This window comes from Triticum aestivum, chromosome 6B (genome assembly GCF_018294505.1).
Source record: "Triticum aestivum cultivar Chinese Spring chromosome 6B, IWGSC CS RefSeq v2.1, whole genome shotgun sequence".
NCBI classification, from domain to species: Eukaryota; Viridiplantae; Streptophyta; class Magnoliopsida; order Poales; family Poaceae; genus Triticum; species Triticum aestivum.
In genome coordinates this window covers 707,683,228-707,702,645 of record NC_057810.1, presented here as the reverse complement: position 1 = coordinate 707,702,645, position 19,418 = coordinate 707,683,228, and the positions used below count along the sequence as shown (strand labels likewise).

The 19,418-nt window shown below is 45.0% G+C and overlaps 1 protein-coding gene across 1 annotated transcript; it reads left to right on the top strand.

The window, feature by feature from the left end:
• Window positions 1-16,928: 16,928 nt before the first annotated feature.
• On the top strand, window positions 16,929-18,992 carry LOC123135052 (uncharacterized). Its single transcript, XM_044554175.1, has 3 exons — window positions 16,929-17,167; window positions 18,300-18,370; window positions 18,566-18,992. The coding sequence occupies exons 1-3, from the start codon at window positions 17,030-17,032 to the stop codon at window positions 18,696-18,698; spliced, it is 342 nt and encodes a 113-aa protein (XP_044410110.1). The 5' UTR covers window positions 16,929-17,029; the 3' UTR covers window positions 18,699-18,992.
• The last annotated feature ends 426 nt before the right edge of the window (window positions 18,993-19,418 follow it).

Sequence of the window (19,418 nt, the reverse complement as noted above, 5' to 3'; positions counted from 1 at the left end):
CTTCTTCTTCTTCTTCCTCTCTTCTTCTTCTTCTTCTTCTTCTTCTTCTTCCTTTTTATATAGTTTGAGAAGTAACACAGAAAAAATACATTGATCAGTACCGCCTTTCAGCCAAAACGCGCTACTGCTACAGAGAAGTACATAAAAAATACATTGATCATCAATAATCTTTTTGTATAGAATCTAAATTGTCAATAGGAATCTACCACCGATTTAAGAACCGGCGAAGACTCCTATTGCACCCTCAGATCCTACACATAGAGTTCAATGAAGACCAAATGCTTGTGATAGTTTGAGAAGTAACATATTTAAGGTGGTCAAATTCTTGATAAGGGAGCAAGGTGGGACTAAAAATAGCCCCTGCCACAACCTCTTTAGTACCGGTTCATGCCACGAACCGGTACTAAAGATGCTGGTGCCCGACCAGCATCTTTACTACCGGTTCGTGGCACGAACCGGTACTAAAGATTCGCAATGAACCGGTATTAAAAGTCTCCTCCCGCCTAGTCATTTGAACCGGCACCAATGGATGCAAACCGGTACTAATGTTACTCATATTTGACCCTTTTTCTACTAGTGGGGGGTCAGTGGACAACAAAAGATGCTCTAGGGGTCATATAGTAAAAAAGAGTCGCCGAGGGATGGGACGGGTGTCCTGGAAGAGGGTCAGCCGCGCGAGCATCCAGGGTGTCCTCAGTCGCCACGTTAGTCCAGGCTGGCGCGTCCATCCGATGTCTCCGGGTATGGCTGACGATGGGGACGCAACGTGCAGGAGAACGCCGCGGGTATGGGAATGCGAAACCCGCAGGGGTCTGGTGTTAGACATGGAGGAGAAGCCGTGCAATCTTGTGGGAGGAGGCGCTCGTTTTACGTAGGGTACCACGTCATGCAATCAAGTCAGATTGCATCCTGATTTCTGTTTCCTAAAGAAACTTACCTTACAACCGATGTACCAACGAATCACAATTGCCACAGACTCCCACTTTAGGAGTAGAGATCCTTTAACAACGTCATTAAAAGTGTGGCGGAGAAGAATTATGAATAAAGAGAAGTTGTATCGGTATTCTGGTGTGTCAATTTGGTTGATGTACTTGGTTTATGTATTACAACAATATGTGTGTTTCCGCCTCTCAACCTTAGACCTCACAGCGTTATGCTAATTGTTTAGTTTTGCTAGTTTGGTATGTACGTGACTTGTACTATGATCTTTATCTATTACATTACATTACATTACACACTAATAAAGCAAGATGCGTTTATCCAATTTTTTCATCCGTTCACCTAAATTATTTATATTTTACTATCCGAGGTGGTACTAAATTTTTGCACACGCGCACGATCAAGTATGTCCGTCCCATAATTTCATACATGGGCCTCCCATAAAGTCCACCGCATGGGCCTGGCATCCACCCTATTTTTTCAGCCAACAGGGACTACCCTGCAATTTGCGTTCTAAGGCAGAGTCGCTACTAAATTATATAGTCCCACCTTGCTCTTTTGTAGCAAATTCTACCGGTTTTTATATTTCAGAGATTCCTCGGAGCAGTAGAGAGCGACAGAGATGTCATGAAGAGGGGGCGCGAGCTCTAGCAGCTGACCATCATTTGAGTAGCCCGGAATCGGCGGCGACCTGGTTGGTGCGGGGTTCAAGCAACGGCTGCCATGGAGATTGGGTTGAGGAAGAAAGCAGGCGGCAGGCGGCAGGTGCAGGACGCAGCGTCGAGGCCGGCGAGCGGCTCGTGCTGCTGGATCACAACGGGGCTAGATTTGCCGGTAAGATGATTTTTTTCATACACGTACCAACTTCTTAAGAGGTTGATTTGCTGGTAAGATGTCTAGCCTGTTTTGCCGTACAGTTCGGGAATTTCTACAAAGAGTTTGATTTGTGTAGATTGACTGCAGAACAGCTGAGTGCATGCCATGTGATGAAGCCTTCCTCGCCAAATTATGTGTCTATAAGCATTCTCGTGGTCATACCACTAGTAGAAAAAGGACCTTATGTGAGATATATTAGTCCCGGTTCGATTTTGGCCCGGTACTAATGGTATCATTAGTACCGGTTCGAACGGCTATGCATTAGTGCCGGTTCGTGTTGAACCGGTACTAAAGGGGTGGTGGCAGGCTGGCGTCAGGCCGGGGCCCCACGAGCCCCTTTAGTCCCGGTTTGTGGCACAAACCGGTACTAAAGGGCCAACCTTTAGTACCGGTTCGTGCCACGAACCGGCATTAAAGGGGTCTAACCTATAGTCCCGGTTGGAGATACAAACCGGGACTATAGGGCAATTTTCAAACTTGAAAAAATCATAACTAAATCATCCTAATTCAGAAAAATACATATAATACATCAAATTTTGCAGAACAAAAAGATTGATCCGCTGAAACAACAAGTTTTCCGTTTCGACAATTTTTTAAAATCACAAAATTTCAAAGGGAAAATAGAGTTTTTGGGCGTTTTAGACGTTTTTAGCGTTTAGTGCTAGGGTTTAGATTTCAGAGTTTAGGGTTAGGTTTTATGGTTTAAACCCTTAGTTTTTACTGTTTAGCATAGAGTTTCCGACGTTTTAAGTCCCAGGTTTAGGGTTTAGGACAATTTTTGAAATGACAAAATTGTAAAAGGAAAAAAAGATATGCTCTAATTTATGTTTTTTTTGAATTTTGGTTAAATCTTGTCAAACCGGTCAAACAACTGATTCAAGAAATATAGAGTGTTACTAAATAATTATGCAATAATATTAGTGTTACTAAATAAGTATCTCAATTTTTTTGAATTTTGGTCAAATCTGGTCAAACTGTGGACAAACTATGGTCAAACTACTTATTCAAGAAATATTAGTGGTACTACATAATTATTGTTTTTTAGAATAATAGTTTCAAACTCAAACAGTGAAACGTGTGACTTCATGCTCAAGCTAAACTCCCGAGGGTTAATAGGATTCACATCTTACTATTGTTAGGAAAACAACAAGTGCAGACTTGGAAATGAGGAAGAATAGAACCCGGAAGTTAAGCGTGCTCAGTCTGGAGTAGTGAGAGGGATGGGTGACCGGACGGAAAGTTAGACGATTTGGAATGAGTGATCCACACTCGAGCAGTTAAGATGGGCGATTAGAGACTAAATCATCAAATAATTCAGAAAATAAAAAATAAAAAATCAAAAAAAAATTCAAAATTTTCAAAAAATAATTTTAAAAAAAACCTTTAGTACCGGTTGGTAACACCAACCGGTACTAAAGGTCCCCCATACCACGGCGCGAGCTCACGCCACGTGGTGGGCCTTTAGTGGCAGTTCGTGCCGAACCGGTACTAAAGGGGGAAGGCCTTTAGTCTCCACTCTTTAGTGCCGGTTGCAGAACCGATGCTAAAGGCCCTTATGAACCGGTATTAAAACTCCGTTTTCTACTAGTGTACGGTGGATTTAGATTGTTGTTTCTTAAAGCAACGTGATTGTGAGGTGTTTTATGGCTGATTCTGATTGGCTGGCATGTTTTGCAGCACACTTTAGTCTACAGCCTGATGTTGAACTGCTTCCATGAACAACCATCATATATAGAGTACATATAAGCCTGGGCCGCGTGCATGTCGCGATGTCAGGAGCAGAGCTGAAAAGCGTTCCTACAGTTTTCCTTCAGCTAGATCTTCTAGCAGTTCGGAACGGGATGTGATCTTCGTACGAATCAGGCAAAGAGCTAATAGTTAAGCTTCTCGACTTTAGCCAACGTGAAGAAATGAAATGCTTGATATGGACAATGTGTTGCCCCAGTGGCCCAGTCCACCACCGAAAAAATGAAGAGCACATTTGAGAACGCTGATAAGTGCCACAGATATACCAAATTGCAAGAAGAATGAAGGAACGGTACAACCACATGATGATATAATTCATCATGGAATTTCTTTCATATGCCCTATGTTTGAGAATGACTAGGAGCTATAGCTAGCTCGGGAAGAGAAGTGAGTGCACCTCGCCTAACTCCACAGTATCATGATAATGGCTTCATTTTATTATTTGTTTTTGTTTACAATATTTTTAAGCATAAACATATTAGTTGATGTCATGGCTATAGAAGTGTAAAAAAAGTGTAAACATTAAACCATGCATTAATACATGATCGGTTAAGGTAAATATTTAACACATGCAAATTGATTAAAAAAATCTTAAACTTTGTACAGTGGGCTATAATTTAGCAACTTCGTTCTATTTTTTCATAGTGAATAATAATAGGAGCAACAAGAATATTACCATGTAGTAATTTCATTGTTTACTAAGGAAAAACATTTATGACGGTGATAATATAGGTACCATAATTTCATAGGGATTTTCAATCATACAAATATACAAAGACTTAGCTGATGTTTTTTTTTCTCAAAACAAGATTAAGCTGATTTCCCGCAAAAAAAAGACTAAGCTGATGACTTTTTTTTTGTAATTATCTCAGTGTGATATTGTTAGCTAGCAAAAACATTACATAGAAAGGTTATAAAATTTTATGGTAGGGTCTCTGACAGGGAAGCTTCGGGAGCTAGTTGATGCAGCAGTGAGGAGAGGTGTTGATATCCTTTGCGTCCAAGAAACCAAATGGAGAGGACAGAAGGCGAAGGAGGTGGAGGATACCGGCTTCAAGCTGTGGTACACGGGGACGGCTGCAAACAGAAATGGCGTAGGCATCTTGATCAACAAGAGCCTCAAGTATGGAGTGGTAGACGTCAGGAGACGTGGGGACCGGATTATCCTGGTCAAGCTGGTAGCTGAGGACTTGGTTCTCAATGTTATCAGCGCATATGCCCCGCAAGTAGGCCACAATGAGAACACCAAGAGGGAGTTCTGGGAAGGCTTGGAAGACATGGTTAGGAGTGTACCGATTGGTGAGAAGCTCTTCATAGGAGGAGACCTCAATGGCCACGTGGGTACATCTAACACAGGTTTTGAAGGGGCGCATGGGGGCTTTGGCTATGGCATCAGGAATCAAGAAGGAGAAGATGTCTTAAGCTTTGCTCTAGCCTACAACATGATTGTAGCTAACACCCTCTTTAGAAAGAGAGAATCACATCTGGTGACTTTTAGTAGTGGCCAACACTCTAGCCAGATTGATTTCATCCTCTCGAGAAGAGAAGATAGGCGTGCGTGCCTAGACTGTAAGGTGATACCTGGGGAGAGTGTTGTACCCCAGCATAAGCTGGTGGTTGCTGACTTCCGCTTTCGGATTCGTGTCCAGCGGGATAAGCGTGCCAAGGTCGCTAGAACGAAGTGGTGGAAGCTCAAGGGGGAGGTAGCTCAGGTGTTCAAGGAGAGGGTATTTAAGAAGGGCCCTTGGGAGGAAGGAGGGGATGCGGACAATGTGTGGATGAAGATGGCGACTTGCATTCGTAAGGTGGCCTCGGAGGAGTTTGGAGTGTCCAGGGGAAGGAGAAGCGAAGATAAGGATACATGGTGGTGGAATGATGATGTCCAGAAGGCGCTTAAAGAGAAGAAAGATTGCTTCAGACGCCTATACCTGGATAGGAGTGCAGACAACATAGAGAAGTACAAGATGGCGAAGAAGGCCGCAAAGCGAGCTGTTGGTGAAGTAAGGGGTCGGGCATATGAGGACCTCTACCAACGGTTAGGCACGAAGGAAGGTGAAAGGGACATCTATAAGATGGCTAAGATCCGGGAGAGGAAGACGAGGGATATTGGCCAAGTCAAATGCATCAAGCACGGAGCAGGCCAACTCTTGATGAAGGACAAAGAGATTAAGCATAGATGGCGGGAGTACTTCGACAAGCTGTTCAATGGGGAGAATGAGAGTTCTACCATTGAACTGAATGACTCCTTTGATGAGACCAGCATGCGTTTTGTGCGGCGCATCCAGGAGTCTGAGGTGAAGAAGGCTTTAAAAAGGATGAAAGGAGGCAAGGCGATGGGCCCTGATTGTATCCCCATTGAGGTGTGGAAAGGTCTCGGGGACATAGCGATAGTATGGCTAACCAAGCTTTTCAACCTCATTTTTCGGGCAAACAAGATGCCAGAAGAATGGAGACAGAGTATATTAGTACCAATCTTCAAGAACAAGGGGGATGTTCAGAGTTGTACTAATTACCGTGGAATTAAGCTGATGAGCCATACAATGAAGCTATGGGAGAGAGTCATTGAGCACCGCTTAAGAAGAATGACAAGCGTGACCAAAAATCAGTTTGGTTTCATGCCTGGGAGGTCGACCATGGAAGCCATTTTCTTGGTACGACAACTTATGGAGAGATATAGGGAGCATAAGAAGGACTTGCATATGGTGTTCATTGACTTGGAGAAGGCCTATGATAAGATACCGCGGAATGTCATGTGGTGGGCCTTGGAGAAACACAAAGTCCCAGCAAAGTACATTACCCTCATTAAGGACATGTACAATAATGTTGTGACAAGTGTTCGAACAAGTGATGTCGACACCGATGACTTCCCGATTAAGATAGGACTGCATCAGGGGTCAGCTTTGAGCCCTTATCTTTTTGCATTGGTGATGGATGAGGTCACAAGGGGTATACAAGGAGATATCCCATGGTGTATGCTCTTTGCGGATGATGTGGTGCTAGTTGACGATAGTCGGACGGGGGTAAATAGGAAGTTAGAGTTATGGAGACAAACCTTGGAATCGAAAGGGTTTAGGCTTAGTAGAACTAAAACCGAGTACATGATGTGCGGTTTCAGTACTACTAGCTGTGAGGAGGAGGAGGTTAGCCTTGATGGCCAGGTGGTACCTCGGAAGGACACCTTTCGGTATTTGGGGTCAATGTTGCAGGAGGATGGGGGTATTGATGAAGATGTGAACCATCGAATCAAAGCCGGATGGATGAAGTGGCGCCAAGCTTCTGGCATTCTCTGTGACAAGAGAGTGCCACAAAAGCTAAAAGGCAAGTTCTACAGGACGGCGGTTCGACCCGCAATGTTGTATGGCGCGGAGTGTTGGCCGACTAAAAGGCGACATGTTCAATAGTTAGGTGTGGCAGAGATGCGTATGTTGAGATGGATGTGTGGCCACACGAGGAAGGATCGAGTCCGGAATGATGATATACGAGATAGAGTTGGGGTAGCACCAATTGAGGAGAAGCTTGTCCAACATCGTTTGAGATGGTTTGGGCATATTCAGCGCAGGCCTCCAGAAGCTCCAGTGCATAGGGACGGCTAAAGCGTGCGGAGAATGTCAAGAGAGGGCGGGGTCGACCGATTTTGACATGGGAGGAGTCCGTTAAGAGAGACCTGAAGGATTGGAGTATCGACAAAGAGCTAGCTATGGACAGGGGTGCGTGGAAGCTTGCTATCCATGTGGCAGAGCCATGAGTTGGTTGCGAGATCTTATGGGTTTCACCTCTAACCTACCCCAACTTGTTTGGGACTAAAGGCTTTGTTATTGTTGTACCATTCATTATTACAAGAATTTTCTATCATGAAAATTTAAAATATTGTATGATGGTCGTCTGCGCATGTGCACTGCTCTATTTATGATTAGCGCTGGGAAGTTATCTGAACAAACACTATCGATCTACTTATTTCCTGCATAGTTTTGTCTATCTACTCCATAGCGAATGAGTAGTGGACATGTAGTTATCATTAAATTTGAATACATGTTGTTTTTTCTCCCGTTGCAACGCACGGGCATTTGTCCTATGATATATAAATGAGACACGTATTACCATGCAAAAAAGAAAAAAAAACTTAGAGCGGACACGTGGGGAAATTTTACCTTGTTTTTTTTTCTCCGCAAAAGAAAAAAGATACTATTTTTTTTTACACAAAGACAAAAGACAAAGACAAAGACAAAGAAAATATCTCCTCCTCGGTCGGGCTCCAAACATGATGGGCGTGGGTGAATGAGCCTGGTCCGGCCCAGCCCGGCCCGGTCGACGAGGGCACGCGTTCTGCGGTGGTGGGAAGGCGTAAAAGAGCGCTGGTGGGAAGCCTTCGTCGGCAGAGAGAAGACAAGACGAGAGACGCCTAACCCAAACCCTAGCCGCATCCCACCCATGCCCGGCCGGCAATCCATGGCGCTGCGCAACCTGGCCGCGAAGTTGCGGATCCCCACCTCTGCTGCTGCCCGGCTCCCGTCCGCCCCCAACCCTGCTGATTTCCGGTTCCCGTCGGACCCTGGCGCTTGGCGGCCGTCCGTTTCTCGGCTCGAGGTATGCTCCTCATCCTAGTGCTGGTGAAGATGATGATGAAGATTGGTCCTCCCACGATGAGAGGATCATTAGTGATGACAATGGCTTAAATTTTCCCCTCACGGAGAGAAGTTTCTCCTAGACCTCCTACAGTCGAAACAGGGTCCTGTTGATTGGGAGGGGTGTGACATACTGCAAAACGGAGGAAACGGACTTGTGTTGGAGCACTAGGGTCGAAACGGGGGTCCTTTTCATTGGGAGGGGTGTGGCGTACCACAAAACAGGACTCCACGGGATGTTCTTCATCTCCACCGTTGACTGCCTCCATGGGATACTGTTCATCCACCATCGACCTCCTCCAGCCTCCACCTGCTCCTATTCATCCACGGGTTCCTGTCCATCTAGCCTCCACCGCTCCTCCACCGGCTACTGTTCAACTAGCTCTCTCCACGGGGTCCTGTTCAACCACCCTTCCACGGGCTACTATTCATCCAGCCCTCCACGGGGTCTTGTTCATTCACCCCCAACCGGCTCGACTGGGGTCCTGTTCATCCAGCGGCAACGGCCTCTACTACCACGTGGTCATGTTCATCCACCCCCCCCCCCCCCCCCCCGCGCCACCGGGAACTGTTTATCCACCCCCCCCCCCCCCCCACAACGCTCACAGTTAATCAAGAGGCAGCATCGATCGGCTTCAGTTAGCAGCAGTAGCGAAGGAATCACTCGGGTTCAGTTAACAGCAAGGGATCGATCGGGGTTCAGTAATGTAGCTAGTGCAATCGCTCGGGTTCAGTTAGAGACCAACGTCTCGCTCGGGTTCAGTTAGAGCGCAACGCCTTGGACACACGTGCGTACGTGTACGAGAGAAACACGCAAACCTCCGTGCATTGCTCGGCCCCGACCACCCACCGTAACCGGGAACTCCCCGATATTTTCCTCGCCCTCGCTTCTACCATGGTTTTCTCCGTCATGGACGGCCCAAAGAATGTCATACAGCTGCGTCTCCGGCCCGCCCAGGATGAAAAGCCCATTTTCTGTCATGATTTTTTGTCATAGAAGTAGGATCCCACCACATATATGATGATACTGGGTTTTGTCACAATTATCATCATAAAAGTGTCATAAGCATGACAGGAAAAAATTCGTCCGGCCCAAAATGTCACGGATGTGTCTTTTTTTGTAGTGCCAGTAGGTCCAATTGAATGTAGGGTGCCCAAAAAATCCACCGGAGCAATGGCCCGATAAGGCTAGGGCAGCCAGTACATGTGAATTAGGTGGTATTAAGAGTGAATCGAACGGCCGGGAAAGCCTAAGAGAGATGATCCAACGGATAGAAATGCTGATGGCCTGAGAGGGTTGGAAAATGCTCGGTTATAACGTATCTAAATACATGCAAGTTAAGTTTTAAGGCATGGATATAAAGATAAACGTCCAAGGAAGAGTGTTGGAAAGCTTGGGGGCACTGGTGGGTCCCACCAAGGATACCATGCTATGGATCAAGTCTCCCACTTTGGTGGTCATGTGCATTTATCTAAACAAGATTTGACAACGTCATTGTAAGTGTGGCAGAGAAGAATCTATAATACTATAATAGTTCATCCCCACTAACCTATTTAACTAAGCATGCAGCCTATCCACATCAGCAACCATTCTTCTACTGATACATCAGCACTAACCCTCCATTTGCTAATCCTTTTAATTTTACATGCATGTCATTTTTTTCTGCACTCATAATCCTCCAAGCCACCATAGTTAAAATCATGTAGTCATTTTTGATTAGCCACCGGATAGTCGGGTAGCCCAAGAGCGCTGGCTCCACTTTAATCGGATCCTCGGCTCCTAGAGGGACAACAATTCATGTCTCCACACCAAGGAAAAAAATCAACATATTTCTCTATATGATTCTCTTCCGCTTCCGTAACCGAGGGATGAGCTAGTCTAAACAGTTTCCTTCTTTCACGGGTGCGGTTTAATCCCAAACATAAAATCGCACTACAGCTGCATGTGGCCATCGGGTTCACCTCCTCTCCCGATCCATCCATCCATATCTCTCCCATCTTTCTCTGCTCAAGCCCTCGACTGCATCACAGTGCACCGCGCCTCTGCCCTCACCTCCTTCTGCCGCCTGCCTGCACCTTGCCGCTAGGTTAGGTCACCCACGAACTACCGCCACACCGCGCTGCGCCATCGACCTACCATTGCGGAGAAGTTGCAGATCATGAGAGAGCAGGCACACTCTACCTAGAGAAGTTCCCCGCGGTGCCATCTTCTTACATCGCCCGTGTAGAAATTGGGAGGTCGATTTGGCCTTTCTTTTTGCTCTCGTGGATTCAAAATTAAGCTCACCTTCCATCCTATTTCTGTTAGTGAGTTTAGCGATTGACATCTTTGCTGATTCGCTTGGTAAAAGTCAACCAACAACAGATTGGTCGCCAGGGGCGGAGCTACGTGAAGTTACCGGGATGCATAGGCAGTATGTTTGCGTGGATGATTCAGCTCTCTATAACCTAGGTGACAGTAAGGCAACACGTGGCCAAAGCACCAATGATGCTGCCTTCACTCATCAATCCTACGGCGGTCCAGCATCCGTGCAGCGCCGACCTGGTCAGCCCCACAATCCTTGTCAAGAGGCATCACAAAGAACACACCCTAATCATATTAATGATTAGTTTAAAAGTTATTTTCCTCAGGTATTTATATTCATATATTTTTTTCCTAATTCCCTTCACAAACTTTTCGTGAAGTGGAGAATCCGATTTATTTAATTTTTGCTGGAAGATTTATTTAATTAGTCTTTGCCAAATACAGGTACATCGTTGATCATAAATGGACACATATCTTCCCAAAAGAAAAGCAACATCACAAGAAGTCCAACCTCACACTTTTGAATTTCAGTAACCATCGAGAAGAAAATAGCAGAATGTTTAATCCCAGGTTACATTTATTATTTTCACTTCATAATTTGATTTAACATCTGGTTACTTTACATGTACTATGCAGGATTAGAGGTAGGATGAATTATTCTACTAGCGTCAACTTTCCCTTACAAGTGGCATCAATCGTTGTGAGTGTATCAACTCAGTAAGAAGATTATTGTCCCTTATTTGTTATCATATGGTGGCGTGTCATTTGTTTTTTGAATTTTATATGCTAAGAAATTTTATATACCTTACCGTTAGAGGGACGAAGTTTTCTTTCCTTGCAAAAGAAGCGGAGCTGGTAGCCTATATATTATTTTTGTCAAATAACAGACATTTGTTCATTGTTTTCTAATTCTTTTATGACAGTTAATTTACTGAGTAAAACACTAAATTTAGGCAATATGTCCCGCAACAACGCGCGGGGAATCATCTAGTTATGAATAAAGAGAAGTTGTATCGGGGGACTGAGATGAATCCTCTTTGGAGGGGGGGAGAAGACCTCGGTGGCGGCGGACCTCAGCAAGATCTGGTCCGTCGGGGTCAGGGGAGAGGAGTGGGATTCGTGGCTTGCGGCATGTCCAGGATCACCATTGGCGAGCGAGAGAATACGAAACAGACTAGGGTCGCAACCACCCTTGTTTTAGGGTTCTGTCCTATATACACTTTTGTGATCGACAGGAATCAATATAGGCCCATTAAGCCAGTAGGTCCAATTGATTGTCGGGTGCTGAAAAAAATCCACCGGAGCAGCGACCAGATAAGGCTAGGGCAACCAGTACGTGCAAATTAGGTGGTATTAAGAATGAATCAGACGGCCGGGAAAGCCTAAAAGAGACGATCCAACGGATAGAAATGCTAATGGTCAGAGAGGGCTGGAAAAGTGCTCGGTTATAACGTATCTAAATGCGTGCAAGTGAAGTTTTAAGGCATGGATATACAGATAAACGTCCAAGGAAGAGTGTTGGAAAGCTCAGGGGCATTGGCGGGTCCCACCAAGGATACCATGCTATGGACCAAGTCTCCCACTTTGGCGGTCATGTGCATTTATCTAAACAATATTTGACAACGTCATTGTAAGTGTGGCGGAGAAGAATTATGAATAAAGAGAAGTTGTATCAGTATTCTTGTGTGTCAATTTGGTTGATGTACTTGGTTTATGTATTATAACAATATGTGTGTTTTCGCCCCTTAACTTTAGACCTGATAGCGTTCTGCCACGGCCCAGCGCTACTACTATCTTGTTAGCAGTAGCGCGGTTCCCACAGAGGCGCTACTACTATACCTAGCCTGTTGGCAACAGTGTGGCATGTATAGTGGTAGCGCGTTTAGTTCCTGCCGCGCTACCGCTATGCACATAGCAGTAGCGTCCTTTGTATACAAGTGCTACTCCTAAAGAGCAGTAGCGCCTCCTTTTAGCCCGCACTACTGATAAGCTTCTGTGTATAAGGTTTTTCCTAGTAGTGCATGAAACATATGGATCCAAATTAGCCCCTTAAGGAATAACGTATAAACTAGGGTTTAACCTTCTATCACTTTAGCAAACCATCATCTAATAACTACTCCACTATGCTTTCCCTTAGCCCAAAGGGGGGATTGGATGATTTTCCCCACTTTACAAGGGTTGGATGATTTGCCCTTTGATTGTCTCAATGACAGTGGCCCCGGGCCCCACCTGGTAGCCTCTCAGGGAGGGGCAAATGATCCAATGGAGAAGTAAAGTGGGGCAAAAGATTCAATTTCTCTAGCACAAAGATGGTGAAGTGTCAGGTAATCGATATTCACATAACACCACTAAGGGAAACAACAACATACATATCATCAAAATATCGAATGAATACCAAATTCACATAATTACTTATGACAAGACTTCTCCCATGTCCTCAAGAACAAACGTAACTACTCACAAATCATATTCATGCACAAGATCATAGGGGTATTAAGTAGCATAATGGATCTGAACATGTGACCTTCCATCGAATAAACCAACTAGCATCAACTACAAGATATAATCAACACTACTAGCAACCCACAGGTACCAATCTGAGGTTTTGAGACAAATATTGAATACAAGAGATGAACTAGGGTTTGAGAAGAGATGTTTTTGGTGAAGATGATGATGAAGATTGGTCCTCCCATGATAAGAGGATCGTTAGTGATGACGATGGCTTAAATTTCCTCCTCTCGGAGGGAAGTTTCCCCGGCGGAATCTCTCCGCCGGAGAGCAAAAGTGCTCTTGCCAAGGTTCTGCCTCGAGACAGCGGCACTTCTCCCGAAACCCTTCTTCTAAATTTTTTCTAGGACAAATGGCATCATATAGGAGAAGATGGGTGTTGTGGGCCTGCCAGGGCCACCACAAGCTCAGGGGCGCCTAGGGGGGTGGGGCACGACCCCCAGGCTTGTGGCTGCCTGGTGGGTCCCCCTGTGGTATTTCTTTCGCGAATAATTTTAATATATTTTAAAATAAGTCTCCGTCAATGTTCAACTCATTTGGAGTTGTTTAGAAAATGTGCCTCCGATGTAGCCCTTTCCGGTCCAGAATTCCAGCTGCCGCCAATCTCCCTCTTCATGTGAAACTTGCAAAACAAGTGAAAAATGACATAAGAATTGTATCATAAAGTGAAATAGCAGTCCATAATGCAATAAATATCAACATAAAACATGATGCAAAATGGACGTATAACTGTTTGGGGGGGGGGTTCAGTGGACAACAAAAGATGCTCTAGGGGTCATATAGTAAAAAAGAGTCGCCGAGGGATGGGACAAGTGTCCTGGAAGAGGGCCAGCCACGCGAGCATCCAGGGTGTCCTCAGTCGCCACATTAGTCCAGGCTGGCGCGTCCATCCGATGTCTCCGGGTATGGCTGACGATGGGGACGCAACATGCAGGAGAACGCCGCAGGTATGGGAATGCGAAACCCGCGGGGGTCTGGTGTTAGACATGGAGGAGAAGCCATGCAATCTTGTGGGAGGAGACGCTCGTTTTACGTACACTACTAGCGAAAAGCCTAGCAGCAGCGCGGGTTTTGGGCCTATTAGCAGCGCGGGGGCCGGCGCTACTAATAAGGCGCTACAGCTAACGTATAGCAGTAGCGCGGGTGCAACCCGCGCTACTACTACGTCCTTTAGTAGCAGTGTGGGTAAAAACCCGCGCTACTACTACCAGCGCGGGTTTATTTTGAATTTTTTCGAAAAAATATTTCGATCTTTCCCCCTAATTTTCAAATTTCTAAATTATTTTAACCTCAAATCTCTAATCACCCCTCATCGCTGCTCAATTTAATCTCTAATCACCCCTCATCATTCCAAATCATCTAACTTCCCGGACGGTCACCCATCCTCTCACTACTCCAGCCTGAGCACGCTTAACTTCCGGGTTTTATTCTCCCTCGTTTCCAAGTCTGCACTTGTTGTTTTCCTGACAATAGTAAGATGTCAATCCTATTAACCTCAGGAATTTAGCTTGAGCATGAAGTCACACATTTCACTATTTGAGTTTGAAACTATTGTTCTAAAAAATTAGTAACACTAATATTTCTTGAATAATTAGTTTGACCACAGTTTCACCACAGTTTCACCACAGTTTGGCCATAGTTTGACCAGATTTGACCAAAATTCCAAAAAACTAAAATTATTATTTAGTAACACTAATATTCTAGAATAATTAGTTTGACCATTGTTTGACCACAGTTTGACCACACAGTTTGAATTTTTTTTCGATTTTTTCCACTCTAGATCTTAAAAGCCTCGTAACTTTTTTTCTATTAGGTTTTTGAGGATTTTGAAAATGTTTAACGGGGTTCCCTTGGTTAAATTTGGATGTAACTTTTCGAGTAGATGATTTTTCATATAAAAAACTTTTTCATCCGAGTTAGTATGCAAAAGTTATGCCAATTTTTACAAATTCTCGAGAGATTTTGCAAATAAAGTCGAAATTCATATTTGCAAATTTTCCCAACAACTAGACCATATATCACATGGGAAACTTATTTTCTTTTATTTTTTTGACATTCTCATCATTTTATTTTATTTTTTTTAACTGAAAAGGCGATCCAGGGGGGTAGAGTTTGAAAATGGGACCTTTAGTAGTAGCGCGGTTTTTTACCCCCTCGCTACTACTATGGCACCACTTAGTAGTAGCGAGGGCTAAAAACCAACGCTACTGCTATCAAACTTAGTAGTAGCAAGGTTTTAAAAATCCGCGCTTCTACTATGGCATGTCCGGGGGGCACGGTAGAGACCGCTTAGTAGTAGCGAGGGTTAAAAACCCGCGCTGCTGCTATCAACTTAGTAGTAGCGAGGTTTAAAAACCTGCGCTACTGGTAAGTAGCAGTAGCGAGGGTTTTTAACCCTTGCTACTAGAACTTTCTGTGTATAGGCTTTTCCCTAGTAATGGTAGGGTATCACGTCATGCAATCAAGTCAGATTGCATCCTGATTTCTGTTTCCTAAAGAAACTTACCTTACAACCGACGTACCAACGAATCGCAATTGCCACAGACTCCCACTTTAGGAGTAGAGATCCTTTAACAACATCATTAAAAGTGTTTTTTTGCATGGTAATACGTGTCTCATTCATATCATAAAGAACAAAGTATAAGTCACGTAAAGATCGACATGACAAAACTGAAAAGATAACAGAACATCTCTGAGCTTGACACCAACGCCCGTCACCTGCCTCCGGCACCACCACAGCAGCCACCGAAGAAAATAATGACGAATCACCTCCTCACCCGAGCTCGACGCGGCTCCATCGCTGATATGCAGCTTTACGGACCTCCAAGGTGGCTCACCAAAAGTGAAATCCTTACCGTTGAACGAATCAGGCCGGGGCAACACCCCAGACACGTCATCGAACTCCAGATCTAGCAACCCACCATGACTAAAACGCCGAAGGAGGAAACCATATCTGCCATCCACCAACCACAAGCCCAGCACATGCTCCGTCTTCCAGATGTCGTCGATGCAGACCACAATCTGCATCTGCTCCTGGACTACCTCCCAAGCTCCGCGCCGACGCTGGAGCAAACGTCGTCGCAATGGCGGAGCCCGAGGACACAGGTCCACCACGAGGATGCCGCCGCCGCCGCACCATCCTTGCTTGAACAGACTGGTTTCCAAATCCATCCCCAACCATAGGACCGATGGCCTCGTCAGGGAAGGATCTGACGAATCTTTATTCAGCATTGTCATCGTCGCCGCCGAAGCAAAGACGATGAACAACCTAAAAACCTAGACTACGAGAGAGTAAAAACGATCCACATGCGTGGATCCGGCGACTCCCCTAATCACCGACGACCCAGGTCGCCGGCAGAGGGGAGCCGCCAGAGAGCGGTGTTGGAAGATCGGCCTCCCCCTAGCGGCGGCTAGGGTTACAGCCGCCAGGGACGAGAGGAAAATGCACGATCTAATGTCATTAAAAGTGTGGCGGAGAAGAATTATGAATAAAGAGAAGTTGTATCGGTATTCTAGTGTGTCAATTTGGTTGATGTACTTGGTTTATGTATTACAACAATATGTGTGTTTCCGCCCCTCAACCTTAGACCTCACAGCGTTATGCTATTTGTTTAGTTTTGTCAGTTTGGTATGTACGTGACTTGTGCTATGGTCTTTATGATGATATATAAATGAGACACGTATTACCATGCAAAAAAGAAAAAAAACTTAGAGCGGACACGTGGGGAAATTTTACCTTGTTTTTTTTTCTCCGCAAAAGAAAAAAGATACTATTTTTTTTACACAAAGACAAAAGACAAAGACAAAGACAAAGAAAATATCTCCTCCTCGGTCGGGCTCCAAACATCATGGGCGTGGGTGAATGAGCCTGGTCCGGCCCAGCCCGGCCCGGTCGACGAGGGCACGCGTTCTGCGGTGGTGGGAAGGCGTAAAAGAGCGCTGGTGGGAAGCCTTCGTCGGCAGAGAGAAGACAAGACGAGAGACGCCTAACCCAAACCCTAGCCGCATCCCACCCACGCCCGGCCGGCAATCCATGGCGCTGCGCAACCTGGCCGCGAAGTTGCGGATCCCCACCTCTGCTGCTGCCCGGCTCCCGTCGCCCCCCACCCCTGCTGCTTTCCGGCTCCCATCGGACCCTAGCGTTCCGCCGCCGTCCGTTTCTCGGCTCGAGGTATGCTCCTCCTCCTGCACACCGCGCTCCCTCAATTAAATCACTAGTTGGAGTCGGTAGAGCAAATCGACCAATAGATGGGTGATCTCTTGGATTCCCCAACTCCGGATCTCGACCCTTCGCTGTCGCTGAGACCACAAGTTTCGCCCGCCCTTGCCATATTCAAGTCTTGCCCTTGTGCTGTTGCTTGAATCCTCGCTAGCTAATCGATTTGACATTGAATTAATCTGCCCCAAAAGACCAGTAGATTCGTAGTCATAGGTGGCCAATTTCATGGTTGTTTATCCCTAGTTCCTTTCTTGCAAGAGAGGCTCCAGAGTAAAAAGCACAAACACATACCATACCCACGCTAACCTTCTTTGGGTATGTAGTCTTCCCGAACTTAGAGTTTTCCCTTGCCTTCGCCGTTACAAATTACGCTCTGATGCATATGTGAGTTCTTTATTGGCTAATCCTTGTTGGCAGAATTTTACATGATGTGGCTCTCAAAACATTTGTTATTCTCACGCCTTTTTGCCTTTGACGTGGTTGATTCGCTGTTGCAGACCATTCTAACTTGAAAACATTTGTTATTGTCATGAATGAAAGCTCTTCCCTTTTTTGCCTTTGATGTGGCTGACGTGCTCGCTGTTACAGATCATTCTAACTTGACAACCATTTGCGTTGTCATGAAAGCTCTTCTCGTTTTGCCTTTGCATGAGGCTGGTGCGCAGATACTTATTTTAGTCATTCATCAGTTGGTCAATTCACAGATTTGAACGAGAGGCACACTAAATTCTGACTGCTAGTGTTAATCGGCAACTTGATTTGGGATGATTGCACATTGTATCCCTTGTACGGCGTAAGTTTTGTAAGATCTGAAAATTAGAGCACTAACAGTCAAAGATCTGACATTGCAGTACCAACAGTCAGGAATGCTCCCCTATAAATGTTTTTTGCAGCTGTTTGTTGAAAGTTTTCGACTTAGTGTAATATCTGAACTCATCAGGTCTATGATTTCAAGAGCTTTTAGCACTGCAAATAGTGTCTCGTGATATTTTTGTTCCCCTTTATCCTACAATGACATGCAAGGATACCAAGGCTAAATCTTGGTCACTACCTTCTAATCTTCTTTTACCTTGTTGAATTGTAGAGCGCCAGAGACTGGTACCAGTTCCAGCGGGCACGTTATGATGATGTGACAAGAGAGTTTAGAAACTTCAGGTAAAAGCTACAACAACTTCCATTTTAATCCCTCTGTAAAGAAAATATAAGAGTAAGCTAAACATTCTTATATTTCTTTACGGGAGGGAGTATAGTGTTTATGACTACTCGAATGATTAATTATTATGATTGGTTGAGCTTGTGTTGTCTGAAAGGGTGGCGCCTTAATGTAATTTTTCTTTTTCTTTTTGGCAGGCTTGAGGTTGTGTGGTCTGAAAGGGTGGCTAACCTGCTTGATTTGGCTTACAAGGTGGGTTGTCCTATTGTCGTTGGTGGTGTGGTCATGAAAGGGATTGCCTATCGGGTGCTTGCCTATCAGAAGATGTGATGGGGGTAATGGCCATGTGCTGCTCTGTTCATTAGTGCAGATGCGTGTGCACTTGTCGTGAGCACTCTGGTTGTGGTAACTGGGAACTGCCTGCAAGAGCAGATAACCATGTAGAAATAAATGGTTTGTTGCGTGCGTGTCTTGATCCGTTGTGTGTCATGGACCAGTGGTTTTGACTTGATGTAATTGTGTCTAAGCGTACTTCTTCCTGGTAATGGTGTTGGTGCACTTGGTTTGATGAAGAATGGTTTTTTTGAGCCTTGGTTTGATGAAGAATGTTGTGTTTGCTTTCAACTTTTGTTTGTGCTTGTGGAAGTACTGATTGTGAGGTTCTCCGTTTGCATGCTGTTCAGGGGTCTGGTTTATGTACTGTGGACTTGGCCACTTTGCTTTTTGTGGCGGTAACTTTGTCAATTTTCCCCATACTGGTCAAGTTTGTAAGCTTTTGACAGTGAAGCGATAAGCTGGAACTGTTGTGCCTGATGATGTCCAACTTACCCATACAATTTTGAGGACGTGTATATCAGAGTACCAATTATCCATACTACTTGTCCATACAACCGTTCTGTGACATGGACAGGTGGTTATGACAGTAATTTATTTTTGTCAAAGCGTACTTCGTCCCCGTGATGTTTATTGCACTTGTTTGTTTGATGAAGAATGTTTTTGTTTGTGCTTGTGAATGTACTGAGTGGAGTGAGGTTTCTCCGGTTGCACTTT